Raw genomic sequence first — 23,497 nt, 5'->3', positions numbered from 1 at the left:
TTGAGAAATGAAGTTTGTAAACTACTGACAGACCACTGCTGTTCACACGTCTACATCCAGAGCTTGTGTATAAATAATTCTGCGGTGGAATGGCTGTGAAAGCATGCTGGGCTCTTCGCACATCTCTGACATATCTCTCCTCCTACTCTGCCTTTGAATGGACATGGGCACAGAGATCTTAAAGGCAAATTGCTTGCATAATGGATGTTTCCAAAAATACAGAAGAGTGGGAAGGCACGCTGACCGAGGTTTTGGCGTCTCGCCCCAGCATGGGCCTGGGCCAGCCGTTCTCACTGCGCATACCCTCGCTGGACCAGTCATGCCGGGAGAGGTGTGAGGCGAGCAGTCAAACAGATTTTATTCTGACACCTGATCCTTCCCCCCAGCATCTCTCTGATTATACAGCCTACTGGGCTACGCAGCATACCGAATAAACCCCCCCCCCCCCCCTTCACTTCCTGACGCTCATCCCTCAGTATGGTTACACCACTCTGCAATGGCCTTCCCTGCTAAACTCTAAACCTCCTCTTCTCTCCACCACCTCTGATCTCATCACCCTTCATCATCATCTGTTTTCTCTGTCTTAGTGGTCTTCGAGACTATTGTGTGGTGATATTTCAGTGAGCAAGCATCTGGAAAAGCTGAACAAGTTGGGAAATTCCTTCTAATAACAGTTATTGATGTACATTATTATGAAGGGAGCCATTGTTTGTAGAAGTGGATTGCTCGGCCTGCTGCTGCCCCTCTCTTGGCTCTAATAATGCTTTGTGTCTCGTGAGAGTCATTGTCTTCAGGACGGAGAACTGCTGTGTTGCTGAACCGTTGAGATTGCCTATCTTAGTTGCTGTGGTCTGTTTTCACCATTTGGTTTAGCCACCTTTGGGTGCTCTCCTGTTACAGAACAAACATCAACAGAAATGTTGAATAGCTCAGTAGAAAGAGACTCGAAGCCTTTATTCTTTTAAGTTAACTGACTTTGAGTGATATGGAGCTTATTGCGGGATTTTGCCTCTTGGAAAATAGCGCGAGCTCAATTCACTGATGTGATGAGTCGATATTTTCACTCAAGCCAACACTACATACATCCTGCACCAAAATTACAGGAAAAAGACTTTCACGGAATTTACTTTTTATTTAGGCACCTTTTACCCACTTCCTCATCTCTGAGAGAAACCAAGACATGCACTTGTGTAAGTAATGAACTTTTGTTCTAGTTATACACACACACATAAATACACATGCACCTATACCACAAACACACCAGTTCTTCAACACTCAGCAGTCTCAAGCATCAGGGTGGTGTTGTGGTGAAGCCATATGGGGCGCCACTGCTTGAGAAACTTGATTTGACAGGAGAAACACACACACACACACACACACACACACACACACACACACACACACACACACACAGCCTTAATTGACTTGTAAAACTCCACAAACTTTTATGGAACAAATTTTAGACCAGTCACACAGGATTCAATATCAACTTGTGCCAAGCTTGCAATTATGTCACCACCACACTGTCTTTATACCCAGTCCAAGAGCAATTTATACTTTTAAAGATAAAACTGAATAAGTGTTAACAAAGACGCCACCAAATTGCCAGATTGATGCGTGTATAGTCTGTGTGTGAGGACATCGATGCAAGGGAATAGTGATTGAGCTGCTCGGGGCTGTAGGGGAAGTGGACCAGGTATTTGTTAGGATATTAATAACGCTTTACTATTTGTAAGCTGACAGCTAAGGCTCTGGTGCTACTTCTGTAAGGCCCCTGTGATCCTCATACTGCCCTTTTTGTTGCTGGAGGCATTCATCTTCAGCCCCAAACCTCAACGGCCGGTCTGAGCAAACACAATTGGGTCTATGATATACAGTATGTTGACTCTGCGGGGCTGGACCAAGCACATCCTGGTGGAGATGCTGGCAGGGTCATTCACACCAGTTTCCCCACTGGTGGCAGAGAGAGCTGCAGACACTCCAGCTTTCAGATTCTGTGGAGGTGTAGAGAGGATGTGATTTTTCACAACCAGGCCTAAGCTCAGCCAGGTCTCAGCCTCAAGCCTCGCTCCGAACCTGCTAAATATCTCTGGGAGGTTTGCCAGAGGATGAGACAAGGAAACACATGGCAGATTGTGATCCCTCTAGGTAAAAGCGGAGGGTCATATCTCACTATTCCATTTGTCAGGTCGTATCTTGACACATTGGCTACTGGTCCGTGGACGTCAACATAGCCACTCCACTGGAGCTGTGAGCTCTCTCTTACACTGTAACGCAGTCAACATGCCATGCAGGTTTTAGACGTATGCCATTAATAAGGCAACTAGACATGTCCTCAAGAAATGTAAACGGGACTACGTTTTACAATGATTGTAGGTGGTTTAGTCATTTTACCAGGGTTCATAAAGAACGGATTTGTGTACATACTGTCATCATCTCCCTAATAAGCAGCACTAATGTAATGTCAAACAATCTTATCATAACCATAACAATGAGATGATCCGATCGGATCTGCACCAAAGGAATTTAGGTGTGTTGCAGAAAAAAAAAACATTTCCGTAGAACCTTCACTATCGACTTCCAGTAGAGAAATATTGCTGAATATTTTTAAGATAACTTTGTCAGTTTCCACAGGTGCTACAGGTCATATTCACTACACTGACCTAAAAACATTGCATGCATTGTTTGGCTTTTGTGCCTCAGCTCACACTAGAGGTGTGGCGATTATCTGACAGTCTTTTTGCAAACAAGGAGAACATTTTTCTGCAGCTACTTTGCTCCCAAACCAATGGGCTTTAGAAACAGAAAAAAAGAGAAAAATTGAATTTGGTTGTAGAATACTTTCCTTTAATTAAATCAATGCATTGCCATAAGTTAGCTGATGAAGTGTAAGCCCCTTGACGGGTATAGAGGCACTCAGGAAAAATCTGTTGCTGATCTTAAATGACCCTGAGAGGGCCGGACAACAAAATGACTGTAGGGATTGAATTTTGGTGGGCATATTTACTGTTTCTTATTAGAGGAAATATACATACATTCATTTGCTTCTTCAGACATTTAAATTATGTATAATTTATTTTGTACACTAATTCAGGATGTCAGAATTATCAATCTTGCGGATCGAAAATGTATAGTGCAGAGAAGCAAAGCATCCTGCTGTGGGTGTGTTTGACAATACCCGAGGTTGTCAGTCACCAACTGATGGAGAAGCCCAATATTGCTGAATGTGCCACATTCATACAGCAATACAGGAATGTAACTGTACAGTTTTTACTCACTCCTCTTAAAAAAAAACATGAGAGCACCCTAAAATCTGTAAGGAATGTGTCTTGCTCAAGGGCACTTCAGCAGTGTGGATGTTAGCCTGAACAGAGACTTCAACCCAATCCTTTGGCTAAATGATGGCTTGTCCAACCTCCAGGCGGCCACCACCACTATTTGGGACTTTAGTATTATCCAGGGTAAACAGACAAGGAGGTGGGATGGAAGTTTGGTTAACACGCCTAGAAATTACATTTTGGTGCTAACTCCAAGTTTCTGCTAGTCTGAACTCAAACAAAGCAGAAGCAGTGGATGGCCAAAGTAAACTGGGACATGAGAAGCTGTTTCTGGGATGTCTGAGGAAAGGCAACAGCCGTCAGTTCTCACTGTCTAATGGCTGACTGACTAATACCTGATATTCCTCCATGATCTAAACGTGCAGCCCTCTGTAGAATAGAACACTGTGGCATTGTTGTGTCCCTGCTCTTAAGGAGTCTGTGATTCATTTACTGGCAGTGCTTTTTGGATCCATGTGCTGTATTTTTCTCATCATCAGTACTGTAGTGAGCTTCATCCTTTCAAGACCAAACTGGTGTCTTTGTGTGATTGTTTATATAGAGGATTTTGACTGTGACACTTGGACAGCCATCAATTCACTGCTATTAAACGGGAATGCAACACTCGGATGAAACTGTATATACTTGTTTTAAATGTCTTATTTGTTGTCAGGAATAAATATTGTAAGTGTTAGTTGTATCTCCAAGACTTACGAGTATGAGTTTGGCAGTGTTTTGAAATTCCTCATTGATTACACTGGTTCTTTGTGCAGTGACAGCGCCACAGTGAAATGCTGCAATAGTGCTCTCTGCTGGCAGAAATTAGGAATATTATTATTGCACTTTATCTCATACATGGGTAAATAATTCATGTTTTTTTAGTATATTTCAAAGATACATAATTATTTTATGAGTGGTGTTTAATGCTTCACTTGCATGTTTCAATAGTATTGCCGGATATGATTTTAAAATAGCATATGATACAATCACTTTCATTTTTTTATTAAACAGTAAAAGCTTGACATCTGATCCTCTCTGTTCTCTTTTCCCTCCAGGTCTGCTTTGCTCTGGTGCCAGATCAGCGGTTCACAATGAAAGGGAAGAGATGAGCCTGCAGCGAGCAGCCCTGTCCCTGCAGTTCCTGCCACTGGACATTTACTGATTCATACCACCCAGAAGACGATGACCCTGTCTCCCAGATAGCATTTCTGAGGACCAAGCCTTCACAGCACGCATTGAGAACCATGGCAGGAGAGACTCAGCGAATGCATGCTGTCAAAGAGCTGGTCGCTGAGTCCAAACTGCAGGATGAAGGGACAGCGCTGGAACAGCAGAGTGACAAAACCACAAAGGAGTCTTCAGAGGACTTTTCAAGCACAGGCACTGAGTCCAGAAGCAGCAGCAAAGGGGCCAAAGTTGAAAAACTAGAAAAGGGAAGGGACTGTCCTCAGCAACGTGAGGCTGTCATACGGCCACAGCAGACAGGGAAGATTGACTTCAGATCACTGCAGAACCGATCCAAATTTGCCACAGACAGGACTTGGTCGAGTGGCAAAGGCAGACCCCAGTCCCCGAGTGGAAAGGGCCGCAGCCGAGAAAAAGGGAAGCGGTCAGGAAAGACGGAGCGCGCCAACCCGCAGCAGCTGTACAGACTTAGCATTACAAATCCACGCTCCAACCCCACCATTGGTATTGCCTACCCGCAGCAGAAGGTTGCGCCACCCAAGAAGTTGGAGACCAGTCGTGGCACAGTTTCGGGCAGCTACAGATTCCACGTTCCCAGTATACCAGAGAGAGAGGCCGAACTACAGCAAGAAGAGCTCAACTATAGCCGCTGCTTCCAGGAGGCCTCCTCTAACCTTACCTCCCCAAGCTATACCTCACAGGCACTGGTTTCTTCAAGTGGAACGTCATCTCACCCACATCCACCCCTGTCACAGCAGCAGCAGCCTGCCTCAATGGAGAACAACAGCACACAGCCCGGCAGCCAGCTGATCCTGACTGACTTTCAGCTGAGTGGCTCTAATGTATGGCAGTCTCCTGAAAGAACTTTTAATGGTGCTAGCTATGGAGTGTCATCACAAAAATCCACTGCCCTTACAGAAACTAATAAGGCCTTTGTGCCTGGTCCATATCAATATGGATATAATTTTCTGGAAGAATCAACCTCTGACTCTGTCTGTGAACAGAACCCCCAATCCCAAGACTTTACAACCTCCACGCAAGGTTCTGTTCATGTGACCCAAAACTCGTTTTCCTTTAGGCCTGGGGAAGGGCAACACATTGCTCAGAACAGCACTCAGTTTAGTAATGAACAGCAGCCCGAGGATAGGAGTTCTTATCCTCAACCCCCACAGTCACAGTTTGTTCAAGAGGTAACATCCTCCATCCAATGTCCTAGGAATCTGAGTGAGGACTCAGCCAGTAGTGACAGCTCTGGCTCCAGCTCACAGCAGTCAGAGCAGGGGAAGATTACCCTGTCTGACAGCACAGACACTATGGCACAGGCAGACAGCAGGGATGCAGCCATCACCTTGGGTAGTAAGAGGAATTGTCATCCTAAAGAAACAGATGCCAACCAAAGAACACACATTCAAGGAAGTGTGCACCATGCAATAAATATTTCACAAGGTCCAGGCTCCCAAATGCACTTTCCCATCAAAACATTTAGCAACCCTCTAGTCAGTAACATTCACACAGGCATGATGTCTTTTGATAAAAACATCAATAACAAGGTTCTAAATAGGTTACCACACTCATGGGAGGGGCCTAATAAGACACATTTACCAGTTGATCAAAACACAAATCAGTATACTGATATGAATGACAAGTATCAGTTTCAGAACCAGCCAGCACGTGACCAAAGGCCAAATTCATCTAAAAATAGCAGGTTGACCTGGCAGCAGATACGACCAACCCCTGCCTTGTCGAACCAAAACGGAATTGACTTATCTCGGCAAATAAGCAATCAAAAAATGCCTTACATGGTTTCCCCTTCTGACTGGCAGGATGATAGCAAATCACATAAACACAGCTCCCTGGAAAACCCCAGCTCATTTCAGAACAGCAGAACCAGTGACGGGTTTTCAAGCCAAAGACAGGAGACTGTAAAACATAGCAGTAATACAGTCTCAACATTTAAAGTAGAGATGAGCCACGCACAAGTATGTGAATCCAAAAATAAGGCGGTATATTTTGGACTCAACCAGTCTCTTCCAGCAGCATCAAGAAACTACAGCTATCCCCCATTACAGGTCCCCCCCATGGGACTTATGATGGTGTCCCCTTATGAATCTCCTTTGCCCTCGCCAGTCCATAACCCTGCATCCAGTAGTACCTGCTCTTCCCTCTCCCCAGCATCCACCAGCCCTGTTGACATCAGTTCAGAGGACAGTCAATTGTCAAAGTCAGCACCCTCTCACACATTTTATCACCAGGCCCAAGCCAAAACACAGTTACTGTCAGATCACCTGAGCGCTCACCCTCACCAGTTTCATTCAGATGCTCCAAGAAACCTTCCTTACGCGCAAGACAGAGCCAAAGACGACATGATGAGCTACCTGCAAAACAGCACACATCCAAAGACTACTATGGATGGAAGCAAAAGTTACATAGACAGTTTTGGGCTGGAGCATCATCAGCCACCACCGCCATACTCTGCACATCAGCTGTTAGCGACCTCGTTAGCTGCAGCAAATCTTGACCAGTTAGATGTGCTTCTGACATGCAAGCAGTGTGATCAGAACTTCAACAACCTGGCATCCTTTCTAGGCCATAAGCAATACTGTGCTCAGCATACGTTTGCTCAAAATGACCTCAAAGACATATCAAAGATGGAGGACAGCAGAAAATTCCATGCAGAACCAGCAAAAGCAGTGTCATCCGTGTCAAATGGTTTGATGTCAAGGTGCCCATCTGACCTTCACCTTTCTCTGTTGGGCCTCAATAAAAATGGAGAACTGATATCTGACAGTGAAACTAAAGGAGACAACAAGGATGATTCAATGAAACTTAACTTGTTCTCTGGTACGGGTAACCTTCCTGTCCCTCTCCCTGAGCTGGACATGGAAGATGCCAAATTAGACAGCTTAATCATAGAAGCCCTGAATGGACTGGGATATCAGTCAGATAATGCAGAGATAGACAGTAGCTTTATCGATGCGTTTGCCGATGATGACCTCACCACTGTCAAAACAACATCAAGCAAACAATGCCTGAAAACCAAAGAATCTCTGGTCTTTGAGAGCAAAAACAAACGAGCAACAGAGGATGACAGGTCTTTCAAACAGGGAAATTATTTCTATGACTCTGATGTTGAGAACTCTGAGACAGATAAACAGTACACTGAGAGCAAACTTGAGAAAGGATCTCTGAATTTAAAACAAGATGAGAAAATTATCATAAAAAAAGAAGTCTCTCATAAAAATTCAAGAATTGCCTCAAGGGAGAAGACAACAAGAGAACAAGACAACAAAGTGAAAGAGGCAAGAAAACTGTGCAAGAGTGAGGATGAAAACCAAAGTACACAAAGGTTTCTCTTATCCAGCAAGTTTTCTGAGCGTTGTGGTATTAAAACGTTTCAGGACAGCTCTGCACTTCGATGGTCAACACCCTCACAGGCCTCCACCTCTCCAAGCTCAAGGACTGCAGTGAAAGAGAGCAAGAGGAAAAGCACTGGAGGGGGCACCTGGAGTAAAGAACTTATTCACAAAATAGTTCAACAGAAAAATAAGCTCCATAAGCTCCATGTTAAAGGTACAAAAAACCTCCAGTTTTCCTTAGTGATGGAAAGACTAACTCCCACTGTACAGAACCCTGCATTTGGAGAATACGACTATGTCTCAGATTCCGATGATGAATGTGAGCCCGTTAAAATAGCAAGCCAAGGCCGGCTGAATCAAAGCAGCCGGTGTAAATACACATACACCAAAGAGTGCAAATGGCGAGCAAGGAGTGAGAGGGACCAGGCAGCATGGCGACATGAGTCGAAGGAGTGTTTTGAGGTGAAAAAAAGCGAGGAGGTTTCTCTCTCACCTGAGAAACATGGTTCTCATCAGAGACTCAGGAGGAGGGGTAGCAGGTCTTCCACAAGCAGTGAACTCAGCACATCTGTGAGTGTTTCAAGCGATAGTATCAACAGCCCTAAAAGCACTGATCGCACTGAATCCGACTGTGAGAAGAAGACAGACATCAAAAAGAAAGAGTCTCCAGAGCAGAAAACATATGAAAGGTCCTCCCCGCAGAAGTTATGTAAAGAATCTAGCACACTAGCACTGACATTCACTAAATCTGTCAAGAAGTATAATAGTGACAAAGCTATTCTGTCTGATAACAAAGTCAGTACAGAGGACCCAAACAAGAATAATTCAAATCCAGAAGTTGCTGATCCAGTGTCATTGTCCCAAAAAGCAAAAGACACAGTCAAAAACTTTGAAAAAAGCAGAACCGCTCACAATCAAAAATCAAGAGAGAAGCTGGTGTCTCCCAGAAAAGAAACTGGCACCACAGTCAGTTCAGACAGAAACACCCTACAGAGAACAGACAAGCTGTGCCCCAAAGAAGAGCCAACACAGTGTAGCAGAGCAGACAGCAAGCCACTACAGTTTGATTCACACTCTCCCACCATCAACAAAGAAGCTCATTTCAATATTGACAGAATCAGAATGTGCAAAAGAAGCGAGGGGCCCCAAGCTACACAGTCAGAGCTATCAGACAGTACCACCTTTGAAAAACAGAGTGACAATGTCTGCATGGTGGGTGAGGCTATGACTTTAGTCAATGACCTAAATGCACACAAGCCATCCTCCCGTTGCACCTCTTTGATGGATGAGGTGTGCCTATCTCCAACTGAGAGCCAAGGCCCATTGGTACAAAAAGATACGCTCCACCTCATGGACTACCCACTGGATCAGGAACAGGGGCTCTTGAAATCCCCACTTTCATTTGACACCTCAACAATGTTTGGGGATCTCACAGGATTCGACAGTGGCCTCTACTCAGATATGCCGATTCAGAAAGAGAGTTTTCATTCAATAGAGAACATAGCTGATAAAAAGGAAGAGTTTGTGTCCTCCTTCTCTTCTTTTCTGGAACAAAGAGACTGGAACCTTTTGGTTAGCCCTGTACTACCAGATGAGATATCTCAGTACAAAGGCAGCTCTGAGAAATCAAATGAAAAGAAACTAGATTACAATCACGTTCTTTTGTCTCTGCCAGAAAAACTAATCGACTACGGTACAAATCTCAACAGCTGTGCATCAGAGGATGAGCTAGAGATAAAAAGAATAGTGAATGAGCTTGAAAACCAGCTGCAGTCAACTAAGTTGGACAGCCCACCATTACAAGCTCAGGATGTCCCTAAGCAGCTGAAAATGAGCAAATTTTCACCTTTACGTTTGGCTGATGAGTCAGAGAGTGGAGGCACTGGACTGGATATGGGGTGCCCTGTGCAAACCATGGAAGTATCAGTGAACAGCTTGGCCTCAGAGCCTTTCACTGAACCATGGTCCAGTCCATTCCAGTTTGAGCTAATGGGTGGACACCACACTCCCCACACTCCAATTCACAATGAACCAGGGGCGCTTGAACATTTCAATGAAAAAGAAGATGATGCCCCAAATTTTAGCACCACGGCTTCACATATTGAAAACCCACAGCTCCACCATGACCAGGAATCAGTGGAGAGAAATGCTGAAAAAGACACTCCAGTAGAAACAAAGGAAGAGATTTTAGAACAGAAAAGATATACAGAAAACCTCATAAAAAGCCTGGAGGTGATTTCAGACTCAATATTTAAAAAAGAACCTGTTATATCAGAAGACAAGGAGCCGAATGTCACCACTCTCACAAGTCAACAACATCACAAAATTGAATGTCAGGCAACTGATGCAGTTGAGAGAGAAGATCACAGTGAAAAGGAAGCAATTGCGGGGAAGGAGAATATATTATCACCTCGACACATCAATGAGCAGAAAGACGATATTGAATTCATTCTGAATGAGTCACAGTCATCTCTCTCTGACAGCACTAACCCCACAGTCGATGGAAACCAGCCAATTTCATCACAGCCAAGTGAGCCCACAGAAAACAATGACAGCAAGGCTGAGACTAAAGTCACATCAGAGGAGGATATCGCCAAGAATAGTAATTTGAACGAGTCTGCTCACTGCTCAAGTGTGCTGACACATGACCCACATGTGGTTCAGGAGTCCGGCGGGAACAGCAAAGCAGCAGTAGATGTGAATCAGTTATTTAAAACCAGTAGTGACGATCCAGAACATTCAACCACAGATGGCTATGAGGAAGCAGACGCAGTGAAGGGAATCACTGGTCAGTCTGTCAGCCATCCTTTATCACCAACTCCACCTGACGCCAGTCTAGACATTGGCGAGGAAAGTCTGGGTGCAATTAAAACAGCAGTCGAAAAACGGTCCACTGATAACCATGTTAATACTGGAGACATTAGTTTTTCACATGGTGAGGAAATAAAATTGAAGTGCTCAGACGAGAAAATAAGTGTTGAAACAGCAAAACAGGATAACTTGATGAAACTATCCCCCTCCAACAGCTGCAGCCCTGCTTACAGTGCATGTTCAACAACTGATCTGTCGGTGGAGATAGTCACCACTGACAAGCCCTGCAGTCTGATACTGATGGAAACCAATACAGAGAGCACCAGTCGTTGCTCACCCTTCCGAGACACCCAGTCCATAGAGGGACAAAGTAATCTGTTGGTTATTTCTCAGTCTGATGCTATCATTGGCTGTGATTCCTGCAAAGTTACTCCATTTAATGACTCGTTTAGTGACTCGGGTCTTGGCTTTCAGAAACAAGAAGAGATTTTAATTGTACAGGACATCAAAGAAGACCTTCCTATTGATTTTATGGCAAGTCACCAAAACTCACCATGCAGAGAAGAGGTTGAAGAAAGTCACTGTCTCTTTCTACACACTGCCCCACCAACCAGTCCTCTTCTACCAACCTCTCATCAAACACCCATGCAGGAATGGAACATAGAAGAGGATTCATGTACATCCCAAAGCAAATGTGATGATGTGTCTGTTAACCATGGCTCAATTCAAAATGTGCAATCCCCCATAAACAAGGAAGAAAACAGCAACGTGAAAGAGGTTTTGAACAGTGAAGAACAACTGAACACAACAGCCGAGATGGAGTATTCTTTGATCAGCCCACCACTCCTGGACTTAAGGATCATGGAGTGTACAATCACCAGCTCTGAAACCACCATTCCTTCTCCACTTCCAGTGACCAGCTCAGCAGAACCACCAGAAGTGTCAGATGGTCTTGAAAAGAGAGATGCAATGTATGATTTGAAGCTCAGCCCTCTCAACTACAACAGTATTTCAGACGAACCTCCACAACAGAATCAATACAGCTACATATCAATTTCACCTGCCAGTAAACCTGAAGAGCATCCAGACTTCAAGCAGAGTCCCAGAGATGACTGTGAACCTTGTGACCTGAGCGTTAACCCTGCACTGATTTTTAATGAAAGTGAAACAGACACGGTGCTATCACTGAACCCAGACCCTGCAGCTAAAGTGAATTTATCAGATGAACAACTGGTCCTCCAGCAGAGTAGAAAATTCACATGTTTTTCATTGGGTATCCCACCTGAAACAAAAAGCAAAGATTCCTTAGGTGGTAATGTAAAGATAGACTTGGAGGTTTGCCATGATCCTGTTGGACCTGTTGAGCATTTGCGTATTCACGCTGACCTGCTGAGGAAGGATGAATCAGAGGATTTAAATTCTTACGGGGCTTCTGCTGAGGACAGTACACTTATCAGTAAAGACATTTCAGATGGTCCGCCCACTCCTAAACCACTTGTCATCTGTGAAAATGAACAAATGCCTCTTCCACCAGACCCATCAGAGAAGCAACCAACAATAGAGACTGGCCAGTGTTCCACAATGCACCAAATACACAAAGAAATATCTCAAAAAAAGACACAGAACAACGCTCAACAGGGGAAAGAACTTTGTGAAATCTGCCTCATGTGTTTCAGGACCGTGCCTGGATTAAAAAGACATAAGGCCATGAAACATTTGGTCAGAGATGAAAAACACATTGGCTCGCAGAGCACAACATCAAACCATCAGGAGACTATGGTTATTTATGAAGCATCCCAAATTACAGAGAAAGAACATAAAGATGATTCAGAGACCTGTTACCCAAGTAAAATAGATGGGCTGCCTGAGACAAGTAGCACTCTCATATTTAAAGCAGCAGAGACTGAGTCAGTCCTGGAGGAAATGGCATCTGAGACCAATGTAGTGGCAGTGGGTGAAATAAGCCACCAAAACCCTCTGCTGCCAACAAAAGCAAAAAAGAACAACAAAGCTAGAAAGAACAAAAACAGTGAGATAAGCATGAAGTCAGACTCTTTCTCAGATGAGCTTCTACATATATTAAAAACAGACATACTTCAAGCTATAACTCCTGAATTCAAAAGCAGTGGACTACATGATCTCCGCAAATCTCCAGCAGACCAGGTGAAAATCAATGACAAAACCGTTACTGGCTCAGAGAAATTCCCTCAACCTATTACTTCAAACTCTGGCTCTGACAATACACCGCCATCTCCAACAAAGCAGACAAATGTTCTCAATGAAACTGTGGCGCTAAATCAAGTCACTGATCTGGAAGAAATTAAATGCACAAGCATAACAGAGATTGCAGATAGGGAAGTTTGTGCAGATAATAATGTTGAAAGTGCTATATCTGTAGACAAAGATGTAATCAGGGAATACGATGAGCCCAGAAAGAGTCTGTGCGCTGTGGAAGAGACGTGTGAACAGAAAGGATCAGAAGAGAGCCTTGCCCAAGAGATTCTTAGCAAAGTGGCAGCCGTCGGGATAAAATGTGAGGAAAACAGTGAACCCTCAGACGAGGCACATCCTCTCTCCTATTTGAGTTGTTCCCCTCTCAGTCCTTCCGGCATAAGTCCCGAACTGAAGGCCTTACTTGACGACGACACCACATTCTCACAGCTGTTCCCCAGAGATGAGGAAGCAAAAAGGAAAAAGTGCCCAAGGGTGTACAGCAAAAGAAACAAAAGACAGAAGCTATCGCCCGAATCAAACGTGACTGAGGACTACCCTCCCTCAGAGACGTTCATGCAAAGTAAAGGTCAGTACACTAAAAACCAAGCGGAGCAGACGTTCACTGACAACCAAACTGACCGCTGTGAATATGAGACAATATCAACCGATGATGCCATCATGTTGAATATGTGCCACAACAGCACATTAAAGACTGGTGTTACCCAAAGTGACCAGCAGGATGCTCATGAGAATGTTAAAGAGGTTGACAACAGCCCCTCCAATTCACTCGAGAGCACGGTTGATAAATCTTCAATTGAATGGAGTGGCTCCAGTGACTTCAGTAGCTTTGATTCAAGCTCAACGGTGACCTCTGACCCCAGCACCTGCAAAGCAGAAGAGCCCACTGCACCCTGCCCTCTGCCCCCGCCCTCTGCCCCCTTCCCCGTAGAGCCATGTGTCACAAAGAGTGTTCAAACCTTCCACAGCATTGACATCCAAAACATCAAGACCACATTTCAACTTCCTGAGATTCAGTTCTTTGACTCCAAAAAAGATATTTCAGTGGCTCCTCCCACGGCAACTGTTGCCGTGGAGAATAGAGATGATGAAAAGTCCAAGAAAGTGATGGAGCGGCGAGGCAGAAAACGTCAAGATTGTGGAATAAAGGTAAAAGATAAGCAGTACAAGTGCAAAGTGTGCTTCACTTGGTTCCTCACCCTGGGCGAGCTGAACTTTCACAAACTCTCCCACAACCCATCTCCACCTCCAACCTGCTACATGTGTGTCCAGCGTAAGTTCAGCTCTAGGGAGCAACTGAGAGACCATCTGAGGGAGAAACATGCCAAGAACAAGACAGGTATCTGGACCTGCGGAATGTGCTTGAAGGAGATATCAGATGTGTGGATGTACAATGAACATTTACGAGAGCATGCCACTCAGTTTGCCCGGAGGGGTCAGACTCAAGGCTCCATGTTAGGCATTCCAGGCTGCTTCATGCAGGAGACAGCCGTGAAGAACTTTATCACCTCGATCATGCAGCACCGCCCCAGCAAAGCCAACAGAGAACCCAGCAAAGCCACTAAAGAACAGGAAAAAGCTGTTGTTGCAGACAACGCTGTGGGAGAGGGGAAAACCTCACAGGGGGCTGAGCCAAAAGTTCACAAAACTAAGAGCAGCAGTGGAGCAGGTGGGAAGCAGAGTACATTTACCCCACTAGAGGTCCTCCACAAAACAGAGACACCTAAAAGTGTGGAGATGCATCCCAACTGCAAAGACCCCTCAAGAGACTGCCACCACTGTGGGAAACAGTTCCCCAAACCATTCAAACTCCAGAGACATTTAGTGGTTCACAATTTGGAAAAGATTTTCCTGTGTCACAAATGCCCCGTCTCTTATCAGGAGGCCCAGGAGCTGAAAGGCCATCTGAAGAGTGCACATGAGGAGGTTGACGAGCTGGATTCAAAACACACCACCCTCTACACCTGCGAGCTCTGTGCCGACGTCATGCATGTGATTAAAAAATCTTTCATCTGCAGCACCTGTAACTACACCTTCTCTAAGAAGGAGCAGTTTGATCGCCACATGGAAAAGCACCTGTCAGGGGGGAACAAGATTTTCAAATTCCGAGGTGTTTTCAGACCTGTGAAGGCATCTGCCTCCAAAGAAGATGAGTGTGATTCGCCCGCAAGCAAGAAGAGGAGAATGCCCTCTGACAGTCTGCAAGAAAATAGCTCAGACAGCGGCATTGCCAGTGTGAGCTCACAGCACTTAAATCAAAACTCTGAGACTTCAAAACCCTCCGTTTCCACAGCAGAGGACTCCACACAGACCATTGCAGATGATTACCACAGCGACACAAACAATACAAATGTGAAGACTGAGGACATTGCTGAGGACTACTCGGAACTACTTGTAGAGCTGGAGAACTCTATTCATGTGCGCTCTTCAGAGTCTGCTACACCCAAGAAAGAGGAGATTGACCCAGTCACCTCACCTCTTCTCGATAAAGAGGGTAATAGAAAATCAATTACTGAACCATTTGACGTGAAAGAGGAGAATGAGTCAGTCTGCATTAGAGCAGAGAAATCCTCTTGGTCAGCGTCTAACGGCAGTAGTAGTGTGGGGGAGGAGACTCTTAAGGCTGGGGAAGGCTCTGCTGAAGGTGCCACAGCTGAGACTGAAAAAACTGATTCACTAGCATCTTGTGAAGACTCTTTTGTCAGCCGAAGAGAAAATCAAATCATTTCAAAGACACTTGAGTCAAAGCATGAATTAGCTGCTGATGTGATGGACCAACAGAGGGATGATGAGCAGTGGCGTCACTCATTGAAAGCTTCCAATAATGACAGCAAACAGCTGACTTCATCTCAAGGTGGTGAACAGGAAGGTGGCAGTCAGATGAAAGACAAAGTTTCCCCGGCCAAAACAGACAACACTAAAAACGGCACTACAACCAGCAGCATGAAGGCTACAGAGTTTACACCAGCCCTCCACTCCAAGGTTTCCCTAAACGCTTCGGCCTCAAATGAGGACAAAGAATCTGTGAGACCACAGAAGAAGAGGAAAGACTCGAAATCCCCACACAGTCTGCAAAGGTTTTCCTCTCCAGCCACACAGGAGAACTACGGTGTTGACTCTCGGGCCAAAAAGAAATTCCGCTCCAGCAAGTGTGCGAATCCCTCTCTGCAAAGGAAGACAGATGGACCGAACGACTACCCTGTGCTGTCCTCAGTAAGGGACGACGTCGTTAGCAACAAAATTGTTTCCAAGTGCAAGACTTCAAACATGGGTTTGCCGTCAAAGAGAAGCTTGCTTGATAGCTGCACACAAAAGAAGGCTGAGATTGTGACTCCTCTTAACGGGGATTACAAAGCCAAAAAGGGACCTCTGGGGCGGCCTTTACATCCCCCTATTTCTAAAGTGTCTTCAGTTCCCATGAACAATTCTTTGAATAAATCTAGGCCAAAGATGGGGGTTAGGTCAATGGAGAGCCATTCCTACAGGACAGCAGAGTCCCAGAACCACCTCTTAAGCCAGCTGTTTGGCCAAAAACTCACTAGCTTTAAGATTCCTTTAAGAAAGGACACATCAGAATCTATTAACTGAGTGGGGCGAGAGGAATCTGTGAATAGGAGACTGTAAATTTCACAGTTATAAATGTTTAAGACAATTCCTTGTGGTGAATGAGACTGCACAGCTCTTTTCTGTGAAATGCTATCTTTAAATACTTACGTAGTCACTTTATGTGTTCTTTGTACATGTGTTTTTATTACACAAATGTGAGGACGAATGGAAGATATGAATTTTGGGTCAAAAATGAATATGCTAGTTGGGAAAATCATTTGAACTTTTTTTCTGCTTTTCCTTCGTTGGATATTGTCTATTTCAGAGATTATATTTCATTTACCTAAAGGAAAGAAAGAAAAGAATACTTGAAAATACAGTAAAATATTTTCTTCTAAGAAATGCATGTTCATTTTGCATTTGATCTTATCGGTCTTATCAAGTCTTTCTGGAAAAGGACCAAATGACATCATAACTGACTTGGACTATTGTCTGTGCACCTTTTCGTACATGCTTCCAACATATTCATTTTGTATTATTTTTTTACTTTACTGTACTGCATTGACATTCATCATATTAGCCTTCTGTATAAACATGGTGCTACATTGTGTTTTATTGTAATGTGAATGCCAATGTACTCGGGATCATGAGATCTGTAGCAGTCACAGTACATTCGATCAACTGTTTTTACTGGTTCTCTGTAGTTTATTAAAGATACTGTATAAAGCATCCAAATACTTCATATGTAGGCTGATACATTTCCTAAATTTAGGAAAACTTCCAATGTTTAAACTCAGGTGCATACAAGGACATCACAGTCCCAAGACCTGTATTCGGAGTTCTTCCCATGCACTGATAATACCACACACAAATTACAAACTCAATCATCTGTGTCTGTTACTTCAACTGTTTAATTATGAATAGTATTTACTACTTCAACAAAGGTGCTTTATCTTGTTTATACTGTATGTATCTTATATTGTATAATATTTTAGGTAGATTGTTGTTTTGGTGCAATGCTTCATGTCAAAGTTTTATTTTAATAATGTGCAAAAGAAACAGAGTGAGAAGAAAGGGAAATGCCGTTGTAAAGTTCTTAAGTGGTTCTCTAAGTGCCTCTTTTATAGTTGGTTAATAAAGATCTGTATTGGTCTCTACTTGCTCTTTTCTTCTTTTCTTCATGACGTGTTTTGCAAATGTTCAAACTGCCTTCCCTGCGGACTGCAGCTGTCACCACGTGCATCAAACACTGCAAGCTGCTTGTGTCTGGAGGCAAAAACAGGTGCACACTCAACAAAGTTTGACTTTTCTGTCTTCAGATCAGCACTTAACTCGTCATCTGAAAGTGGAGCGTAGATGTATATTTACTACAGGGAAACATTCAACAGTCACATTTATCCACCCGTATGGTAGTCGGTATACGAGAACTGTTGAGCAGGTGGCGAGGCGCTCTCTCTTCTGTCGTGCTTTGGTCACGTTGCTCTCTCACCACGTGTAAAATGGCTTCTATTCCTACACGAATATTTTTCATCATCACATAGGAATAAAAAGCCATAGTACACAGTGGCATTCATGTAGACACACATCGGGAGGAGCAATGTTTTCACACCATTCACTGATTCATGATGGAACCTAAGAAAAAGAGATGTAAGACAAGAGGGGAGGATGATAGATTGGGGAAGAGAGTAAACGTGGACAGAGAGGGAAGAAAGAAGAGGTTATTTTGTTTGTCAACGACTGAAACTCAAGCATTCAGCTTTTGTGAATGAAATAGAAGGTAATACTTTATCTTTGTAGTAGCTGTGGACTGACTGAAACAGGCTTAAAGTCATCGGTCTGTGTTTTGATTGTGAACATTCTTATTTATGGGAATGTGTTTCTTTAAATCATATGTCTGTAATGCATTATATGCACTTGCATACCTTCTAACATGCACAATGCATCTTAAGTCGCTGTAAGGTATAATGCATTAGGATAGCTACAGTATGTCCATAATATCACAAGTTCATAATCAAGTTAACAATATTTCATAAGGGTTTGTAAAGTGCTATGAAGATATTGGGGGTTTCTGTAAAAAATAAAGAAAGAAATATATATATATATGTATATATATATATATTTATATACAAGCATGAAAATAAATAATCCATGTGTTGATTCTGACACTATTGTGAGAGACCATGGCAGACATTCAGAGGAAGTGTGGAGAAAACAGAACCGCAGTGTTGTTGTTGAAATAACTTTTCTAATTAATTTAGTAGGAATACTGGTTTGGCAGCACCCGCAGAGACCATATTTTTGGACTCATTGATGACAACAGAAAATAGCCTAACTCTCAGTGAATTACAGACCTGAATCCCTGTTACTTCTCTGTTCCTCTTCACTCAGCGAGTCAACATTTCTCCAGCAGGATATAATTAAAATTCATGAAGGTGTGCTGGTTTATGTGTTACATGTTGACCTTTGTTACAGTGCATTAAAATCCATGAACAGCATGTCTAAGATGTAATTTCCCCCTCAGTTTCCTTGAAATAGACGAGGAGCTATCATGAAAGCATGTTGCCAAGCTAATAACTCTATAATTTGTGGGATAAAGCACTTTGTTTCACCATTTTTAACAGATACCGTTTTCAGATTTTAGATATGGGCTTCATAGATGTAAATGTGGTTTCATGATTGACTGTACCATATTCTTGACTTCTTTTACATCCCTAAATATTACTTACATGGCTGAGCATCTACCACGAGTATATTATTAAAATGAAAGCAAATGTAGTCAATAATCACATTACTGGTAGTTGGCATACACTGTCAATCCCAATGTTGTTCAACACAGCAAGATAGACGGGGGTGCCAAATCAAGTGCTGAAACATTTGATCAGCAGTGTATACTAATATACTAATAATTCACTGAACATTGGTGGATTGCTTGAAAATACCTGACTGACCTCCATGTTGTTGAGAGTCAACATGGAAATAAAGTGTTTCACCAAATGATCAAATGTTTTGTGATTTTGGTGGAATGCCTTCTTTTCATTTAAACCATTGAATGAAGAGAATCCCCTCACATTTGCAGATTCCCACTGCATGAATAAAAATAAAAAGAGTCAGCGGTGGGAATATGGATCACCGTCTGTTGTGAGTCACGAGTCCAACAACATACAAAAGACTACAATGTTATCAGAGTTTTTACGTGACTATTGAAAAAGTGAAATTAAATATTCAATTAGACAGAGGATGCACGGTTCAATTGCCAAACTCAGATTACATGTGTTACACTGAAGGAGTCTTGCTTGGATTCATTGACGAATGTGATGCTTGAAAGTTGAATGATTAATGACTTAAGGGACGTTTGAGCCATCAAGACATGTAAATGAAATGCCTGCCGTTAATATCTCAAACAGAACAATCATAAGAAAAGCCCAAATAATGGTGACACATGTCTTTTAAATTATTTTAAATGTTGCCAGTTTCCTTAAGAAGATCTATTTTCCTCCTCGACTGAGCTGATTTGTGTCATGTTGCGTTGGTAATTTATTACAAAAATGATGGCTGATCTTTTATCCTTAAATGTACCTGGATTTTACCTGATCCTCTTTGTCCTCTTTTGGTCTCGCTGCACCTGTGAATCTCCCCCAGGTCTTCCGGTCAGCAGCTGTATGTTGATCAAGACAAAATTAAAGCAGAGAACTCAGTATGTTTTGTCCCAGTTTAGCCCAGAATGTGTCACACAGAGTGAGAAGGAGCCCCACGCACCCTCCTGTCAGCTACCCTTTTATCATCTGATCTATGAGGAAATTCTCCTGAGGCACAGTCATACAGGAGCATGACAGGAACGCTTTGCACTTTGAAGTAGAGTGACATTATCAGTCAGTATGGTCTTAACATAGCATCTCTTTTCTCTCTGTCTATTTTCCTCTGCCGCCACCCTATTTCTCCTACTCTTCCTCTTCTCCTGCTTTTGTTCTCTATTCTCCATCAATTTCCTACTCTGCGGCTCACCGCCTCTTCCATTCTCAGTCATTCGGCTATTTTTTTCTTCTCCTTCCCTACTAGTTCACCTCACCTCATTCCTCCCCACTCTCCATTTTTTATCTTCCACCCTTCCCTGTTGCCTTCTCACTTTTCCTCCCACCCTCCTCCCTTGTTTTCCCTCCCTATCTATCTCCTCTCTCCCCTCACCTTTTGCCCCCCTCCCCCTGCTCCTCTGCTGTTGGCTGCCTCTCAGGGAGGTCGGGAGATCAGGGGCAGATAGAAATGGGCTACTGGTCAGCGCTAATTACACACAGGCTGAGGGGCCACTGAGGTTGCCTCTTTTGGGAATGTGAGGTTTCAGCCATCACAGAGAGAGATAAATAGATAGATGGATGGGGAGGGATTTGTCGCATGAGGGGGAAGGAATGACTGAGCATCCCTCTCTGCACACACAGGGGGAGATCGTGATGAATCTCCAAAGGGATAATATCTGAAATCATTTCTATTCGACAGAGAAAATGTGTATGAATAATTTAATACAAACACATCCCCCTGTTGTGAACAAAGAGGACAAAGAAATCTTTGAAATCAAGACATCAAACCAATTTTGCCTGACAACCATCAAAACACTGCCTACCCTCTTAACATCCTCAAATGAGAGTGCTGCAGTGAGAACACTAAACAAATAAACCACACTCTCACAGGACTGGCACCTGAAATAGGAGTCAAAGGAAGTGGGGCAGTAGTAACATCATAATGATTTACTGAGTAAATTAACAGGTACAAATAAATTATAGTGAGGAGAAGATAATATGGAAGACGAAACATTAAAGTAAAGAACAAGCAACCTTTGGATTTCCTAATTAATGACCTCTCAGTTGGAAGTCGCAGTGCCTTACTGCCAACGTAGCCTTTATCTATTCAACCATTTGTCATTCCAGACGGCACCAGAGAGGGAACAGGTTGTACACAATAGCTAAAAGTACCTGTTTGATGTTCCAGGTTTGCAGGAATAAATGGGGTTGCTCTGCAAGGTCTGTGCAAACAAATGAAAGCCTGCTGGTGTGTGTCTGCATTGGCTGGAGCACTGCACCTAACAGCAGGTGTCTTCAGAGAGGCTGTCCTCATGGAAGACACAGAGCTGATTCTAAGGAGAGTTTGTTACATACAGTTTGCTGGCTGGATTTGTTGCAAGTGTATTTTTTTAATTATACACAAGGTACCATAAATACATTATATTTATACCTCTTTCATACAGATCCATTCCTCTTCGATATGCTGTTGGAGTGTCTACAGAGAAAATTAGCAGGTAAAATGTCTTATCTTTTGATTGCAATGCTCTTCCTGGCATGACATTTTGAAATCGACCAAACCGCTTTCCAATATTGCTCATAGACCAACATGGAGCACAAATGACCCTATCTATATATATAAAGCAGGGCCTGCTGGCCAGTACGGATGCCTCTCATGCCTCTGAGACTCTCTCCGTCCCCCTACTCCTCCTTTCACTGCCTCTGATTACTTCTCCTCCAACCTTTATCCCCCCCCCCCCCCTCCACCTCCACCTCCACAGTGCGCTCCCTCAGCTTCTCCTCCTGCTGTCTCTATGGTTATCACAGAGAATCTGAAGGATCTTCCCTGACATTTGATGTGGCACAAAACTGGATTTCCAGTGTGATTCTCTCCCCAAGCCCCTCGTAGAGTGTAATCCACGCTGTGACTAATTGAGTGGCATGCCAACAGTCTGAGTGTGTAAATGATTGGCTGCTAGTGAAATGTGTCTGTGACCAGCTTTTTTTTTGATTGCCTGTGAGTTCAGAGAAAGGAAAGTACACACACACACACACTCTCTCTCTCTCTCTCAGCTGTGCAGGATTCTCTAATACAAAGAGATATTTTATCCTTATCAATGTCATCTCTTGTTGTTGCCTTTTGGATGTGACCCTACATGTGCTGTTGTCTGACAGCCTCTAAAGTTAATGACTAATCTGACCAATGGAAAATCAATTTTTCTTGTATAACACAAAACATATTCTATAGACTGGCTAATCTTGAATGACGGGCAACATGAATTACTACGCTTGACAATAACATTATCCCTTATAAATAAGAAAACCTGCAATCTTAAGTGAGAGAAAAGGTGTATCAGGTACACATTTTACAGGATGACTCACCACAGCTATGTCACCTGTCTGACCACCACCATCCCAGAAGGCATTGCTTTACCCTGGCAAATCCCCTATGCAGACAGAGGGAAGGCTCTATAACAATGACGCCACAGACACAAAAAAAAAAGCTTCCCTTTTTTTCTCATGTCGATATCTTCGCACAAAGCCCTTTACTCTAATCTCAAATCTCGGTCATGCCCTCTGCTCCGGGGACCCGAAATCTAATTTGTATTTGAATAATTGAAGCTGTCCCCCCCCCCCCCAGAGGACTTGATACAGCAGTTTCTTCTTCATTATAAACTTTCCACTAATGCTCCTGTGTGTGCATGTGCCCCCTCATTTCCAGTGAGCACTCTTCTTCCACAACCCCGCTAAAATATACACACCCACACAAATTCACACAGACAAGCTGGGATGTAGAGGTGTACACTTAACACACAGGCACACTTACACACACACCTACAGATACATACACACACACACACACACACACACACACACACACACTCAAGGTTTGCTGTGATACATTCTAAAAACAGGAAAATGACTTTGTACAAATGAGATGCTGGGAGTAATTTAAAGCATAATGGCAGGCAGCAAGAGACAAAAAGCACGAATGAATGAACTCGGAGATGGATGATAACATGGAATACGTACCTGCAGGATTTCATTCACCAGACTCTCCCTGCTTCTCTCCTCTGTTTGTCTCTCCCTCTTTGTGGATGTGGTTGTACCTGCCAGTGTGTTTCCTGAGGAGAGAATCTTCACCATATCGAGTCGGGGACCGGGGCTCAGCTGCAGAGACTGACATCATCCCTTTCAGAAAAGAGGTTTTCCCCTCCCGCTATCTGCACCCTCTGTCTCTCTCTCTCTCTCTCTCTCTCTCTCTCTCTCTCTCTCTCTCTCT

General features: G+C 43.5%; 1 protein-coding gene across 4 annotated transcripts in view; it reads left to right on the top strand.

Moving 5' to 3' along the window:
- The window catches only part of LOC116388513 (protein BANP), a 223,354-nt gene extending 204,843 nt beyond the window's left edge, over positions 1-18,511 (top strand). For all 4 annotated transcript variants that reach the window (XM_031856491.1, XM_031856482.1, XM_031856500.1 and 1 more), the window contains one exon: positions 4,373-18,511. In XM_031856491.1, the coding sequence (XP_031712351.1) occupies positions 4,562-16,489 (11,928 nt within the window). In that variant the 5' untranslated portion in view covers positions 4,373-4,561 and the 3' untranslated portion in view covers positions 16,490-18,511. The remainder of the gene's footprint in view (positions 1-4,372) is intronic.
- The last annotated feature ends 4,986 nt before the right edge of the window (positions 18,512-23,497 follow it).

This window comes from Anarrhichthys ocellatus, unplaced genomic scaffold (assembly GCF_004355925.1).
Source record: "Anarrhichthys ocellatus isolate YVR2014 unplaced genomic scaffold, GSC_Weel_1.0 scaffold2, whole genome shotgun sequence".
Taxonomy (NCBI): domain Eukaryota; kingdom Metazoa; phylum Chordata; class Actinopteri; order Perciformes; family Anarhichadidae; genus Anarrhichthys; species Anarrhichthys ocellatus.
Note: the sequence above shows the minus strand (reverse complement) of the source record. Positions and strands in the feature narration are given on the sequence as shown.